Source organism: Uloborus diversus, chromosome 1, assembly GCF_026930045.1.
Source record: "Uloborus diversus isolate 005 chromosome 1, Udiv.v.3.1, whole genome shotgun sequence".
NCBI lineage: Eukaryota > Metazoa > Arthropoda > Arachnida > Araneae > Uloboridae > Uloborus > Uloborus diversus.
Window position 1 is genome coordinate 208,530,639 of NC_072731.1, and position 17,491 is coordinate 208,548,129.

At 31.9% G+C, this 17,491-nt stretch overlaps 1 protein-coding gene across 1 annotated transcript; it reads left to right on the plus strand.

The window, feature by feature from the left end:
* The first annotated feature begins 399 nt into the window (after positions 1-399).
* Positions 400-15,322, plus strand: LOC129224564 (rho GDP-dissociation inhibitor 2-like). Its single transcript, XM_054859044.1, has 5 exons — positions 400-532; positions 2,789-2,963; positions 8,612-8,695; positions 11,671-11,811; positions 13,973-15,322. The coding sequence occupies exons 2-5, from the start codon at positions 2,792-2,794 to the stop codon at positions 14,170-14,172; spliced, it is 597 nt and encodes a 198-aa protein (XP_054715019.1). The 5' UTR covers positions 400-532; positions 2,789-2,791; the 3' UTR covers positions 14,173-15,322.
* The last annotated feature ends 2,169 nt before the right edge of the window (positions 15,323-17,491 follow it).

Sequence of the window (17,491 nt, forward strand, 5' to 3'; positions counted from 1 at the left end):
CGGTTACAAACCGCAGCCTTCTATGATCAACCGGTTACCATTCTGAGCAGTTGATTGGAGCGAGTGATCATTAGTTGTCACGTGATTAACTAATCGGTCGCTCACGGTCGTGCTCGTCGAACGTAAGCATAAAGTGGAGATTTAAAAAAAAATTTAAAGGTTTTTCAAAATACATTTTGACTAAAGAAGTGGATACAAGAAACTTTTTCTAAAACTTTAGTGCACATATAACACTTTTTGAGGTTGAGTTCGAAAACATATGACCAGTACACTTCAGTGCACCACCGCGCGGTGATCATGTTGCGGTGCCACCTCTCCTTATTTCCGAACGTCCCCTAGAAAAAGCCTAGGTTACTTAACCGGTGATACTTTTCGAACACACCCTTGCACTCTCGACAAAAGACAACTTTTCTTGTTGTATTTACTACTCTCGTCGAAAAAAACTTGAAACAAATTTCTGAAGTCTGAAAAACACGCACCGGAAGCGATTTATCGGTTATTCCCAATTTGGAAGTTACATTTGCTAATAAACGTAAGAAATTATATCTTAAGAATGTTTAAAACTAATATCCGTTGCACTCTAGAAAATATTTTAATTCAATTAATCTCAAGATAAGACGTAAGCCTATTGTCTCTCAAAGGAATTTGATATTCACTTGTGTAACAAAGTTTCCATGTTTAAGTTTCTTTCTCAAATTCGGGGTTACACCCAAAATGCAGAATTTATAATTTAATCTTCTTTCATTCGTTATTATTATTGCTATTTATTTGTTTGTTTATTTTTTCTGTACTTTTTTCAAGAAACCGTAAGATTTTAATAAAAAAATATTTTAACATATTTCTATCGTTTTTTAGAGAAATAAGTAAATTACAGATTTTTTAAAAGATGACTTTGATGTGCATCAAAGCAGGGGGAAAAACAATTGTTTCTGTTGAATTTGCATACTAAATATTTAACTGCTGAAAAAAATGTATTTGGGAATCAAGGAAGGGCATAATGTACAGGAATTAATGAAATGATTCTGTATGAGTCGGTTTTTGCTTTTGCTATGAAGGAAAACCAAATGCAAATTTTAATTTTCAAAGAACGTATGTTACAAATCAAATACTAAAACTAGAATTCTGACCATTAGCTATGGTTTAATTTAAATTCTGAAGGAACCGCAAGAGTAGGGCACCGAGATTTTTTGAATTTATCCGGGATTGTCTTGATTTTTAGAAGTTTGTATGGGTTTTGTCTTGAAATTAAAATTATCATTATGATCTTTCTGAAATTTTGTAAAATAATCAAGATAAAAGTGCTGTTTTTGATCCAATAGATGGCCCTATAAATCTAGATGGTTAGAAACAGGCTTCCACCACTCTTTGCTGATTCCTTCTTGGCACTTTAAATTCTATTTACAAAAAGAGATTTTGTAGCCTTGTTAGATTTGTTTACATTTTGTATTGGCTAGGCTGCACTGCCCCCCCCCCCCCCCATGTTGAAAACGTTCTTCTTTTTGTCATGCTCTGCCTATTTTAGAAAAATGTCAACTTCAGTACAAATGCAGGCAGGTATATTTGATGTCTGTGTTATCCCACAGCAATTAATTTCTCCATAAGTTGATGTGCAGAATAAGGTTTAGAATAAGTTAATTCAGATACTTTTTGAAAATGTGCAAAATGATATGTTTCTGAATGCCAGCTAGGAAAAATATCTGGGAGGGTAGGGGTGGCATAGAGGAAGAAGAGCACTCCATTATGCTTCTTTTGTTTCGCTGTGACAGGAATTTCGTTGTAATGGAATCCAAGCAATGGAAATTGAACCAGAACTGAAAATTTATTAATTTTGTTGTAACGGGATTTCTCTGTATTTTGTCATTCTAGGAGGGTGGATTTGTTGCAAATAGAAAAAATTATGTATTTTATCAATTATTTCTTTTGAGTACAGGCATAGCAGACTTCAACCTATTTAAGAGTCATAAGAGCATATGTCCACTTGGTTCCAGTTCTGATTTGTGCATGTGTATCTACATATAATGTTTACCTTGTTTAGATAAAGATAACCGTAATGTTGATGCGACTTTGTGTCATCAACAAATAGATACAAGTATAGTTTGGTTTATGTGGCCCCAAGCTCCCGATATGATAAACTTAATGTTTGATGAATGATCAATGTATTTTTCCTCAATAACTTTTCCATATGTGCATTTCTTACATGTTTTGGGAGAAATGAAAGTCAAGCTCTTATCTTCACTGTTAAGCCAGATTAGTTTGACTCACTGCTAATTCAACTGTAATGTGAAAAAATTAGAGACTAAAACGGCAGCAACCCAGGACCAGTATCTGTACTTTGGAGCTGTATTGATGCATCAGTTTAGAGAAAAATTCTGAACCGGTTTAACAGTGTGGGATGCTAAATTTGTTTAAGTTACTAGTTGGGACTCTCAGTTTCAATGAGATGACATTTGCCTCCAGCTCAGTTTTCAACTGTTCCAGACTGATGAGTCCATAACAAGGACAAAACTGCAGTCTTTGGTTATCATAACCAGGCTATCGATATACGATATATAATATTTTTCAAACGATATGTTTCAAAGCTAATAGCTATAAATGTAGATTAGAATAGGTAAAAAAAATAGTGTAATTTTGGTGTTGCAGTTGACTATAAAAATGTAATTGTGAAAAAATATTAGTCAAATTGAATTATTGTCAGTAAATTCAACTCAAAAACTAGTTTCGGTGAAATTATCAAAATTGGTATCTGTGCAATAATTTCTGAAATTCACTGTGTATATCTTTTTTAAAGGCAATGTCTGATGGTGATAAGGTTGCAGATCACCATGATGAGGAAGACACAACTTACAGACCTCCCCCTGAAAAGACGCTGAAAGAAATTGTTGAGGCCGACCAAAACGATGCCAGTTTGCAAAAGTACAAGGAGGCATTGCTGGGACAAGCCCTAAAAGAACCCATAATTGTTGGTTAGTGATGATAACTGAATTATTTATTTGACTTATATTAAAAGCTTTATTTCATAGCACTAACATTTGTTACTGGGTCCTCTTGCCATATCATTTAAAAGACTTTTCTTTGTACCCACAGAAAAGTCTACAAATATAAGTTTGCTTGCTATTTTAATGCCCAGAGTTTCTTTCTCTTCTCCAACCCCTGAGATATGCTTGTTTAAAGCTGCTAATTGATTCCATTAGCCATGTTAATTTTGTTTTACATATTTTGTTACTTTTCATTATTTAAAACCAGGATGCAACTAATTTTCTAGTGACTGGTCTGTTGATCAGTGAATTTATTTTCTAAATTTCTACACCTACTGATTATATTACCAAAATATATTATATTTTCAAGACATTTCATTTATTTTCAACAAAATATTGAAACAAGATGTCTACAAGTGAGTAATTTGGAAATTGGTCTCGAAGTAGTCGCAAGTATTATGAATAGGTCACGAAAAATTTCCACCAGCATTGAAAGAAAGATCTGCTAAACCTTTCCAATTCAATCTGCTTTTTTCTCTCGCTCCTGCACTCAGCCAGGTAAATTCAAAGACATAAAATAGTCGAAATATCTGCTTTTAAAATTATATTGCTTCTGTTTTGAATATATCGTCTAAACATGCAAGTAGCTACATTAGCAATTCTCTAAATGTGTAGATCAATAAGGTTGACAAGCTTTTAACTGTTTTATAGATTTTTAAATTGATGCTCAATAAAGAATTCCAAATATAATTTCGATTCAACAAGCTGCTTGTCTATAGAATGAAAGAAATAACAGAGCTACACTATTAAAATTTATAAAAAGTATTATGAATAGCCCTATATTAAAAAAACAAAAGTTTATTCCTTTAATTTTCAAATCTAAAAGTACAGGGCATACATTTAAATTTGTCTGGTTTAATTTGCAAACTTACACATTTAAATGTTCCATTCTAAATATTTTTTTCCCACAAAGCATGCTGTATCAAAATATCAGTTTTGAACCACTGAAGAAGTACACCAAGTTCATTTTCTAAATTTGGAATAGATCAATCCTAAACTGGAGGAGATCCTTTCAATGCTGAGCTACAGAAGCTATATTGATTTTTCTAAAACCTTTCCACTATACTCTTTCTGAGCCATCCTAAAATCAGCAGGCTATGGTGCAGATCCAGTATCAAAACCAATTACAAACTTCAATGAATTTAGTTGTTTCAAGAAAATATTACCTCATTTATGAACAGAGTATTTATGTTACTTCATAAAAAGGCATAAAGTTGAGAAAATAACATCATCAAAAGTATTTAAATAATTTATAGATGATAATCGAGTCCTGATCAACTCGGTTTTACATTTTACTCAAAAGAAAAAATATATTACATAAGTCCTGACATATAGATTTTTAGGGTGATAACACTACTAGTAAGTAGAGTGCCTTGAGAACAGAGTGGTGACAACAGCGGTGTTTTTTCGACCCAGACAAGCGCAGCCGCAACTTTCGTTCAGATGCGACGAGAGAAAATTTTGACTGTTTGGCTGAAATAAGTCGATTTGCCACCAAGTGTGAATCGTTATCGCAGTTTTGGCAGCAGACGTGACTTCAGTTTCTGAAGCATTTCGCGGATGCTACTGAGTTTTTCTCCATTCTTTCTTTTCACACATCCGCCAAAAACAAATACATAAGATTTCTAAGAAAACGAATTGAAAATGATAAGCGACCTCACCATTTTCTTTACGTATTATGTGTGCATGAATGAAAACAAAGTAAATGACAAATGACAGAGTAACGAATGAAAGAAGAGCATTACTTTAAAATGAGTCTTCTTGAAAAAAAGAAAAATTCTATGATAATTGTTTTTCAATGAGAGAAAATTTGCAAAATAAATAATGAACTTCCATTACTTATTGTAACGTGCAATAAAAAAAAAGTTCCTCTTGAAGCAAATTAGGAAACATAATATATCTGTAGCTGGGCAGTTTAAGGCAAGTCACCCGATAAAAAATCGAGACTTTTTTAAACTCTATTCAGAAGTATAAGAAGAATTATATGCGAAGATTTCAATGAACAAATTTTCATTCTATAAGCTCATAAATGGCAATCCAATAGAGTAATAAAAATTTGTAACTCATCTCTTGGCTTTGTTTTAGTGACTAAATTCCCTTTGCCTCTCAGGTACAGATCACACTATGAATATGAATGATTTAAATTAATTTTAAACACATTTAATTTTGAACATTTGTACTGTGAGTTATTGGAATTGAGTTTCACATTCCCCTCTCTCCCCCTTTTTTATGGATTCTGCATCTAAACAATAAAAATGTGCTCCAGTTTCAATTTTCTTTATAATGAATCATAAATAATAAGCAGCTTCAGAGAATAAACTTTAAATAGCTTCCATATAATAACTAATATATATTTCTTTTTCTTATAAACGATGCATTTTATTCTCAGATAATTATTTCATTTGAGTAAAAATACTATGGGCAGAAACCCATTTACGCACATAACTAACTTCTAAAACCCAAAAATCAAACGTTCCTGAAGCGGAGAATGGTTACCGCAATGTTAGTGAAGCCAAAAAGCTTGCCAACGCTATCCGAATATAAAATCCCAAGATCAATGCTCTATAATTAAATCAATTTCTCACTTAGAGTTGCAAAAATGATAAAAAGTGATAGCCTTTATGCACTTCAGACATAAGGTAAAATGTCAGTACAAAACTGATTATTCAGAAAAACCGCATTTTTCTGAGACCCATCCAATCTTCCTATGTTAAGTCTACGAGAGTTTTGTCAAGATGCCCTCCGGCGGACAAAGGCGATTCCCCGCTTCTCAGTGCGGGGTGTTCTTGTCACTCTGATCATTCAAGGCACTCTACTAGTAAATAAGTCTTATTTATTAGAAAATTTAAACAAAACTACAGTATAAACAAAATTTAACAATTGTCAAGGAACTAGAAAAAGTTATCAGTAAATTGAGGAGCGTGGACATTCAATGCAGTCAAATCTGGACTAGTGAAATGTATCGTTAAATTGAGGAAATCGTTAAATCGGGTATTGTTAAATTAAAGTTATTCTGTACTTTTAAAATTACGTTTAAAAGCAAGATCTACTGGCGACCATATAGTTATAGCAATCATACTGCTCTGATTTGTACCGAGAAGAAATGGTTAGTCTCCATTTTTCCCTGTATGGGTCATTCCATGTCAAGTGATCCAAAGTTTTTTCCCTCACCTTTTTGTATTTCTTTGAAATTTGGCTCATCAATTGTACCCTTTGAGTTAATCAAAAGTCCAAATTTTTAGATTTTATCTCTATTATTTTTTTATTTATGACACTTTGATTTTTCGAAAAACCCTCTTTTTTTCATGGATGTTTGAACATAAAATGGACGATAACTCAGCACCAGACATAGATAGAAAGATTTGGTAAAAAGCATTTTAAAGTACATTAGTTGCTGTTTAATTGGATATGCAACATGACTAATTTCAGAAAATTTTTAATTTTTAAAAAATGAAATTTAAATTTTAAATTTGAATTTCTCAGAAAAGGTATAGTGAATTTTTTTTTTTAAATTCTTAAAAATGTGTGTGTATTTTATCTTTATTTGTGCAAAGTTTCAAGTTGGGATCTCAATGTGATCATATTTTTATGAATTTTTTAATAAAATTTGACTTATGAAATAATGACATTTTTCAGATTCTAACTAGTTAAATATAGGGTTCTCTTACTAAGGATGGTCTAGTAAGTAGTAATTGATCATGACTATGCTTGAAATGAGCTTACATGAATTTGTAGATTGGTACCCCCCCCCCCCCTGCCACACAACCACTTTTTATCTTTCTTTTTTTCAAAACTGTATTTAAAAAAAAAAAAAAAGCTGGCTTGTAAGAGTTATAATCATAATAAACTGGGATGCACGCTGCCTGCTAAACATCAGCAGTGACTAAGGCTTAAAAATGGGGGGGGGGGGGAGGTCAGAAAAACTTTAACAGACAAATAGAACCACTCATTTGCAGCCTTTTTTTTTCTTTCGAAAAGTGAGACAATAGGGGGAGGGGGAAGAGCAATCTGGAATGAAGCTTAACAACATGGAAGGTTATGCTCAAACTAGCAAAATTTGTTTGATCTATAACTGCTTTTAATATATCATAAATAGATCTCGCTGCATTGCTCTCCTTTACAACTGAAACTAAAAAGAAAACTAGCATTAAAGAAAAGAAGACCGCCGCACTCCAAATGTTGTAGAAAGACAGTTTTATGCGGAGATACATATGATCTGATACTTAGATTGATTTTTAGTTTAGTGTGAAAAGAATGAAACAAAATGGGGGGAATCACTCCTATTTTGCTATGATCTTGGGGCAAACTATTTCTTTCCTCCCTCCAAAATTGAAAGTTGGCACAGGGGTAGGGGATGAAATGAATCATAACTTTCCTTATCATATCAAGTAAATTTTGTGAAGTTCGGATTGAAAAAGAAACACTTGGTCCGAAAAAAAAAGCGTCAGGTGAGGCGTGATACTATTATAGTGTTAATCGTATGTGTGGGTGGGGGGGGGGGGAATGTACTTCGTCTTGCTTTAAAGAAGAACATTTACCAGCTTTTTATATGCTTTCTATTCATTTTGTTTTATTTTATTAATTTATTTTTTGCGTTTTGAAAATAGTTTTGAAAAAAAAAAGTGGTGGTGCTGGGGGGGGGGGGGGGGCTTTTTCTTGCTTTAAAGAAGATTATTTACCAACTTTTAAAAGGTTTACTATTTATTTTGTTTTATTTATTTATTTATTTAATTTTAATTTTCGAAATGTTTTGAAAAAAAAAATTAAAAGTGGTGGTGGGGGGGGGGGGGGGCTTACCAATCTACAAATTCATGTCAGTTCATTTCAAGCATAATCATGATCAATTACTACTTACTAGACCATCCCAAGTAAGAAAACCCCATATTTAACTAGTTAGAATCTGAAAAATGTCATTATTTCATAAGTCAAATTTTATTTAAAAATTCATAAAAATATGATCCCATTGAAATCCCAACTTGAAACTTTGCACAAATAAAGATAAAATACACACAAATTTTTGAGAATTTTTTTAAAAAAATTCATCATACCTTTTCTGAGAAATTTAAATTTCATTTTTTAAAAATTAAAAATTTTCTGAAATTAGTCATGTTGCATATCCAATTAAACAGCAACTAATGTACTTTAAAATGCTTTTTACCAAATCTTTCTATCCATATTTGGTGCTGAGTTATCGTCCATTTTATGTTCAAACATCCATGAAAAAAAGAGGGTTTTTCGAAAAATCAAAGTGTCATAAATAAAAAATAATAGAGATAAAAATCTAAAAATTTGGACTTTTGATTACCTCGAAGGGTACAATCGATGAGCCAAATTTCAATGAAATACAAAAGGGTGAGGGAAAAAATTTCCCAAATTTTGGATCACTTGACATGGAATGACCCGTATGTGATAGTTACTGATGTCACTATAGTTTTCTCAATTCAGGGAGATTGTTTTGTACCCTAGTGTTTGTGTTTTGCACCCATATTGAAGCACTTATGTTTTTCATATGTTAGATACATATTTACTAAACAATTGTTTTTCTAATTTGTTTAAATCAACAAACTTCATTTCAGAACCTGACAACCCTAGCAGAGTATTGGTGAAAAGATTAGCACTAGTTGTTGAGGGACGTCCGGATGTTGTCTTGGATTTAACCGGTGAGTATTTGTTTTTATTTCAATTTAATACAAATATTGTCTTTATCATTTTTGAACTACAGTAGAGAACCAATTATCCGGGAAGTTCGGGACCATAGCTATCCCGGATGTCTGAATTTCTCGGTTTTCTGGATCGCTAAAAAGAGTTTTAGGTCGATTGTTTATAAAACTTAAATTACTATAATAAATAGTAATATGTATTAAAATAAGAAGAAAACAGTTCAGAAATGCTTATCAATATCGAAACATTGAAAACTACTAGTGAGAAAATAATTCAAACACCAAAATCTTAAGTTATTTAATAAGACCTGAGACTCTCACATTCATTCTGAAAAAGAAAGAGATACACCAATTTTCGATGTTTTAAAATGAAAGACAATGAAGGGAAGAGCAAGAAACAAGTTTTAGAACGTAAATGTGTGATTCTTCCACTATAGTGTATGAAAGAATTTGTTTTCATGAATGAGTTTTTTTTTTTTTTTTTTCATTTTTTTGTGAAGGTTTGGCATTAGCGATCATTGCTTTTGCATTAAGTTAATGCCAATTGAAATTTAATTTATGAGTTCCTGCAGCCTTATTTACAATCTTGCGTTTAACGATTTCAAGATTCCACCATCAACTATCCGGAAAGTTCGAGAATTGCGGCATTTCACGAGCTTTTGCGACGTCACTTCCGCTCTAAATGGTTATAATTAAAGGCCATTCAATAAAACATTGCATTATAATGTGACAGTATTTATTTCTTTAGTTTTCAGTTGGAATAAAACACAAAAATTTCAGACTTAGTGTGTACTTTTTAGTTCAAGAAAATATTCCGGAAATTTTTCCCTGCGTTAAAGACAACCCTTTGAAGTTCATTTTTGTAAACATTTTCCAGAGTTATAGATAGTAATCTGGTATTTATTAAGAAACCGCTCATTTTCTTTCATGTATTTCAAAAAAAAAAAAAAAAAAAGCTTAGTTTTTCAAAAATTGCCAAAAATGCGTATTTTAAAAAAAATGGCGGGAAAATCGCCAAAAGTTGTCAGTTTTTTGGTTCCCAGATAAAAGGTTCTGCATTGTATAAACATATGGTAATCATTGAAAAAAATATATATTTCATTTTGAAAAAGTATTTTTCATTTTTACTTTAAAATAGAAATTGTTTTTTTAGCTTTTTATTTAACTATTATTTTTAAAAAATGTCAAGTGGCTCTGTCCCCTGCTTGCCAATACTCACAAACCCTCGAAGATTGTTTTGTAATACTTTTTTTTGAATCATATGCTCGGAAGAATCGGATCAAAATCAGCATTCGGATTAGAACAAAATGAAAACCTGCTCTCCCCACGTAAAAAAATAGAGTACCATAGTGAGTCGAAATTCCACACAACTTGAAAGTAGTAGTGCGGATTTTGGCAACAAAGAAAATAAGCTATTTTTTAAAATTGGAAAAATAAAAACAATGATAAAAGCGAAATATTCATGTGTCACTTCATTAGACAATTGATTTTTTTTTGAAATCATACAAAAAAGAAAAAAAAAGAGAGAGAGAGAATTATGAATAAAAAAACTTAAATCCTGATTGACCTTGAAGTAACTACTGCCATGCAAAAGCACGCACAATAAACGGCCCCATTTTGAAAAAACTTGATACTTTTTTTATTTCAAATACTAAAAGCATTTGTTTTCAATTTAAATATCCAAAATTCTTTACATTCAGCTTTTACATACTGAATTCTTGGTATTGTTGGCTCCTTTTTGTGTTGGACCCCACTTGCCTTTCTTAATATTACCAATATTGTGCTTGTAAATTATAAAAATCTTGAAACTAACCTGATGAGATAGCAAAGTTTGTTAATTAACTCCAATCCCCCCCTCCCTCTTATTAAAAACATTAAAATGTCAAGATTCTAAAAGTAATTTTACAAGATTTCATTCTATTTTTACACTTATTTTGCAGGTGCATATAATAAATATGCAAATTAACCTGACAGTAGATGGCTGCATAAGTATTGAATTAGTGATCTGAAAACGGATGGAATTGAATGCGGCATATTTTTAACCCCCGACACACAAAGGAATGAGGTTATAAGTTTGATGTGTCTGTGTATCTGTCTGTGGCTCTTTAGCGCTTAAACGGATGGACCGATTTTGAAAAAAAAAAAAAAAAATTGTTCGAAAGGAGAGTTGATCAAGAAAGAGTATTCTTAGCTAGGTTGCATCCTTGGATGACATTAATTAACGAAGATATTAATTAAAAACCTCTAAAAGGTTTTTTGCGATTTTTGCAGTGAAAACACAGTTAAGAATTTTTAAATGTAATACTAAAATAAAGAGAAATTTTTTCCACGTCTGATAGAATGTGTTTGGAACTTCCCATGTTTCATAGAATTCAAATTATAACGTTTTTTAAAAGCAGATTTTAATAAAGGCTAAACTTTTATTCATGCAATTGATAACCAAATTCATTGTTGGCCGACAAAGAAATAAAACGCAATGATTTAAAAAAAAAATTCTGTTGCCAGTTTCTATTTAATAGCAAATAATATTCTTGGCATTGATTTTTAATAATGTAAGGCTTTTTAAAAGGATTTTCAATTTTCCTTCTTGATTCTACATTTGCGACTCAGTTGGGGTTTTTTTAAATTTTTTAATTTTATCAAAGGAGATTATTGTAGGTTTGGAGTCTTCAGGATTGCTTCAGAACTGTAAATCATAGATTTGTTAGAGAATTATAATCTGGAAAAATCAGAATCATTATTTGAAAAAGAAAGGCCTTTAATTTAGAGAATTAAATTTTGTCCCTTTAAAACTTATCACAAAAAACCCTTTGTATGATCATGTTTATAATTTTTAGTGTAGAACACAAGAATTTTCTTTTTGCTCACCTGCACCTCAATAAATTATTTCCACAAAGGAAAAGCATCATCATAATTATAATTTTGAAAGAGAAAAAAAAAGTTTGTTTAAATACAATTTCCCTTGTTTACTCTAGGTGATCTGGATACGTTGAAGAAAAAGGTATTTGTGGTCAAAGAAGGAATTCAATATCGCATACGTATTGATTTCTATGTGCAGAGGGAGATAGTAACTGGCCTGAAGTACATTCAAAAAGTGTTAAGGCATGGCATTCAAAGTAAGTTTTTAAACCTAGAGACAAACTATATGCTCTTTATCTGTGTTCATGTGCATGCATGTTTCATCTATTGGTTTGAATTATTTTAAGAGTTGATAGGGTGGAATTTTGCTACACACAATATTCAATTTCTCTTAATTCAAATTCCCTTGTAAAATTTGAAATGTTACTTAAAAAATGTTAACATATGTTTAAAGAAATAATAAAATACTGTCTGACAACAGATTGTATGGAAAGACAAATATTTCTTTTACAGCCGGAAACGGACGAATCTATTATTTTTTAGTGATGCCAGCTTTTGCAAAAGTAGAGTCTCATTTAAATGAGCGGAATACCAGCATCAAATTTTTACTTTTCCCTCATTCAGATAGCCTTATCTGGACGTTTGAAAATTCCATATAATCTGTAGTTGGACAGTATATACTCCAAACCCTGATTACAGATGATCGAAATTTTGTCAGGGAACTTGGTTTGAGTTGGATTATGAAGGCAAGATAAAAAAAAATTATGATTCTAGATTTCAATTTTGAAGCTGAATTCATTGTCAGAATTCGAAAAAGGATTCCCCATTTGCGATGGAAATTTCAGGTAAAACTTTTGAAAGAAATGGTACTTGATATAGAACCTGCTGAATTGTTTAACTTCCAAAACATCCCTCGTCACACTCAAACAGTGGAACAATACCTTAATTAGGCACTAAGGTATAGTTTGTGATGTAAACAAGAGATGGGTTTACAGTTAGGTCCCGCTACAGTGCGATCCGACTTACGCGAAATGGCTATAACGCGAGTTCTTCATGAGTAATGAAATTTTTATTGCTGATGCAAATTGCTCGCCTGCAACATGAAACTTTTTGGAAAGGAGCAGTGGCGTGTTCAAATGGGCTTCGTTGACACTATACAAGACGAGTTTGATGGAATCTGCCATACGAAAGGGGGTCAGGGTTGCCACGCACCTGGAAAATATGGAAAACCTAAAATTCAGGGAAAATGAAAACACCTAAAATGGTCAGGGAATTTTCTGGGAAAGTCACAAATTTTTGAAATTTCTAGAAATGTCAGGGAATTCCTTCCCAATTTTTGCATCTGATGGGTGAAACTGTTGCGTAAAAATGTGAAAGTGCGGTAAATGTCGCATTTCAGATAAGCGAATTTTCCTGATAGTTGAGAGGAAGAAAATCTAAGCCCAGCTAGGCTGTTCCTAATCAATTAATTAGTCCCCAATAAAAATTAATTGCCATTTTAAAGCTATCTACCCCCTTGCTCATTATAGCCTCTTTCGGTACACTGTTCTGAGTACCCACAACCTTACAAAAGTAGTAATTTGTATAACATTGACCTATCCATAAAACCTCGTTAAACCGCCAACCTTAGTGACAGGCTAAAAGTTGGGGAAACTCGAGGGTGGCGGTTTAACGAGGTTTCCCCTATCTTTCGTAAATGCATGGTTTTAAGAAAATATAATTAAAATTATGTATTTTCCTTCCCAGTTGATCTTTGAATCATAATGGAAAATGGATACTAAAACAATAAATAAAACAAACACAAATATTTAAAAGATAAACTTACCGGCATGAACCAGTTTAATGTTTAAAAAAATACCTATCTAAAGTGCTTTGTTTTTTTTGTTGGGTACATAACTCATCCACATATTTTTCAAGACGGAGTACATTGTTAATCATTTCTCTGTCAGTTTTTTCATTTTGTTCAAAGTAGAGTCTTAAGTTTTTTGACGCAATCCTGTGCTTCTTTCCCGGTGACTTTTGGTTCTGATTCCTCTTCGTCGCAATCCGAAGGTTGGTCAACTTCAAGATGTGAGTGAACCCCCAAGATATATTTTGATATTAAAATGTTTTTTCATGACAATATCCATTTGTCAAATTTTAATTTTTTACTCCACTCTACTGGCCTTGCCAGATAGATGGGAGTCTACTGTATTAATTATTCAGTTGGACATATACCCACTTGCTTTATTGTTTTAAAATAATATGAGTGGAATGTACTATTACAGGTGCTAATAAAATGTTAAATGTTTGAGCAATTTTATTTGAACAAAATTTTTATCAAACGATAAAATTTTGAGGAAATCTCCAAAGTTGTTGAAATGAAAAGAATTAATTTTAAGTATGTATTTTCAATAAATTGCTAAAATTATGTTTTAGATGAGAAGCTTACCCACATGGTTGGAAGTTACGCTCCAAAGTTAGAAATGCAATCCTATTCAACTCCACTGGATGAAATGCCTAGTGGACTGCTTACAAGGGGAACATACACAGTAAAATCCCTTTTCACAGACGATGACAAGAATGAGCATCTGAAGTGGGAATGGTCTTTTGAGCTTAAGAAAGACTGGGAAGACTGAATTTGCATTTTGTACAGATCTAAGCCATTTTATTTCCCTTTTTTTATGTTTTAGGAACACATAACTGATCTATGCCAATATTATTTAGCTGTTTGTTATAATAAATCAAAAAAATTTGTATATCTTCTACAATTTTTGACCAATCAAAATATATACCTCCTGTTTAATGCCAGGACTTCGTATCTCAGTGATTATACATTTAGCGTTTGAGACTGCCTGCTGAACAAATGCATTTTATGCATCTGAAACCAAAGTCTTCTGATGCAAAATGAAAGCATTGTTTGTTTTGTTAAAAATAATAACTTTATAATATAAAATAAAGATATGTTGTTAATTGCAGTATTAAATGAGCATATTTAAAAAATAATACTAATATTTTTGTCAAGTTGTCTAAAAAAATGAACAATGCCATCCCTTTTGTTCCATTATGTATTTTTTTTTTCTTGAATTTTATTTCACGTAAATGTGGCTCGTAAGTGAAAATTTAAGTTATATTTCATTAAACATTTCTGTAACAGTAAACGTCTTGAAAATCAAAAAAAAAAAAAAAAATTCTTTTGGTAAACATTGTATTTATTCTATTGCAGAAGGACTTGAATCTGTTTTATCATTTGCATATCAGTTCCTTTATCCAAGATTTATTAAATCGTTAAGACTGAATCTGTGCCTTAGAATAGATTATGTTGCTTTATAGTAACTTGTTATTTATAAATGCTGGAATGCAAAAATGGAGTTGTTGAAATGCTGAATATTATTAAAACTGTTAAGATTTTTAAATACTCACTTAATTTTTCACTATCAAGAAATCGTACTGAGGCCTTTAATGTAGAATATTAGACAATATATTTTTTTACTTAATAATTTATCATTCTTGATAATTACAATCACTTGCCCAAAACCATTTCCAGTTTTAGCATATTCCTAGTTATATGTTTATTGAAAGTATGTTGGATTCATGTGCTGTTTAGTGTCGCATTAAGTGCAATTGTCATTTCATTGGATGCATTGACTGCAAACAATGTGTAAGAATATTTGTAATTTCAAACAAATTGAAATGTGAACATAATGTACTTGTAAGTTACACTTTTTTATTGACGTGCACTTCTTTTGTACTATTTGCAAGCAATAAACAAGTGGATATTTTGCCTTACTTTTTATTAACAAGTTCTTATTTTGTTCTACAATTTTTAAATACCACTGAAAGAACTTTTCCCGCCTTCATAAAAATATAAGTAATCTTCATCCTTGGTTTTTTACATGTCACTGAAAAATAAAAGCAAATATTAATAACTTTTGCTCTCAATAGTTAATTATAATAAAAATTTAAGAATTTTTAAATAATTTTTTGAAAGGCTATTTACAAACAAATGATGTCCTGTTTTGATGGGGGGGGGGGGGGCTGAAATATGGCATGACATGTGACAAAGGGGGGAGGGGTAAAGTGGGTCAAATGTTAATTTAAAAAAGACATCTTTTATGGACAGCCCCTTATAGGTTTTATGTTATAAGCATCCAATCATTTTGGTAATATTAAAGTTCTGAGAAACCAAATGGCAATCTACTTATATTTTAAAATTGCATAATTGGTACATATCAGAAATTCTCAAAGTCAAGGCCACCATCAAATTCAAGCTAAATATCACTCTTATAGGGGTTAATGGCTCCTTGGATTTTTGGATCATCACAACAGTCCTTATGTGTATATAAAATACCATATTAGGATTGGAAATCTCCTTCAACAGACACTGGAGATAGGCATGTAACGTATTTCACTCTTTAGGGGACATAAAACTGGCCAAGTTTTTTTTCTGGTGCCTGGTAAAATTCTGCCCTAACTGCTTTTGTAGATCCCCCCCCCCCCCACTCCTTTACAATCTTCATAGGCTGATAAGAGGATTAACACCTTTTTTTTTCTTCAGAAAACAGGAGCTATTCAAATGTAGGAACTCTTTTGTCCACCTGCACTTGGTTATGGAAAAGAATGAATAGATGGGTTTAATGAAGGAGTGATTCTGAGAATGAGTGGTCATGTGACCAATATGGGCGAACGAATTTCATTCTTCACTAAGAGAGAGTTTAGTTGTTGCCATAAATAATGTTGTGCAAAAGAAAAAATAGAGATTATTGAGTATGAAAAAGAAATAAAGCTAGCATTAAAATAATTGAGTATTCTGATGTTGGGAAGACACAAATTGGAACTTTTTTAAAAGAAAAGAATAGCAATAAAGAGCTTTGGTTTTTGAACAGCAATAAAAACTAAAAAGGTACTGAAAATCAACGAAATTGATTCTATTGTATTTGACTGGTTTGGTTCAGCTAAAGGAAACAAATTAAGATAGGGACACCCAGATTACCTAGTGGTACGAAATATACTTTACGACCTATTCTCATACCAACCAAATACACATAATAATTGGTCGAGCCGTTTCGGAGGAGTTCAAACACTAACGCCATGACGGGATTTTTTATATACAGTCGATTCAGTTAATAGGACCACATTGGGACTGGGTTATTTTGGTCCTAATAACCGGCTAGACCAAACTAACTGAAGCTTGACCTTTACACATAACATTTACATGCCTTTATGATTATTGTAAGCCTCATATGTATGGTAAACATACAAAGAAAAATTTCTGTTGACAAAATTTTTTCATTAAAATAAAGCAAATAATATGTTTACGTTGGTTCAATAACATGTTTAAATTGATACGGTTTCTTTTATTCCTTCCATTCAGTATCGATTCATTTCAGTAACCAGAAGTAACCGAAGATGTGGAAATAAAAAAAATAAGTAATAAAAAATACTAATTGGTCCTTAAAATTCCACTGAACTGTATTAATTACGTATTTTACAACTAAACATTTTGTTTGGAAACTATTTACATATTTTTGAACATGCTATCCGAACTAAAGAAATTTGAAACTTCACTGAAATTTTGATCTCTGCTGGAACAGTGCTGTCATGCAAATAAAGATATGTTAACCATTTTTTCCTGCAAATATTTCTGAATTTAGTTTAAAGTTACAAGGAACAAATATTAATTTTCACTGCACTAACTAGTAAGTTCCTTGACCCACTTCAAACTCGTTTAAGCAGGCGATTTTTACTTTTTTTCCCAATTTGTTCTCATGCTCCTTAGTCCAATTAAGAGAAGTTTTGGTCCCTACAAACGAATAATATTAGGCTTGTGTAATGGGATTTGTTTTGGTGCTTTAAGATTTGGTTCAAATAAGCGGCTGGGCCGATTAACTGGTGGTCCAATTAAGCGGATTCTACTGTATTATATTTTTACGGGTAAGGCTAATTTTACCCCAATAC

Excerpts from the sequence above, each read along its gene's own strand:
- LOC129224564 (XM_054859044.1), top strand. The coding sequence starts at position 2,792 with ATGTCTGATGGTGATAAGGTTGCAGATCACCATGATGAGGAAGACACA. Across the intron at positions 8,696-11,670 it reads TGTTGTCTTGGATTTAACCG|GTGATCTGGATACGTTGAAG; the intron begins GTGAGTATTTGT and ends TGTTTACTCTAG. Across the intron at positions 11,812-13,972 it reads GTTAAGGCATGGCATTCAAA|ATGAGAAGCTTACCCACATG; the intron begins GTAAGTTTTTAA and ends ATTATGTTTTAG.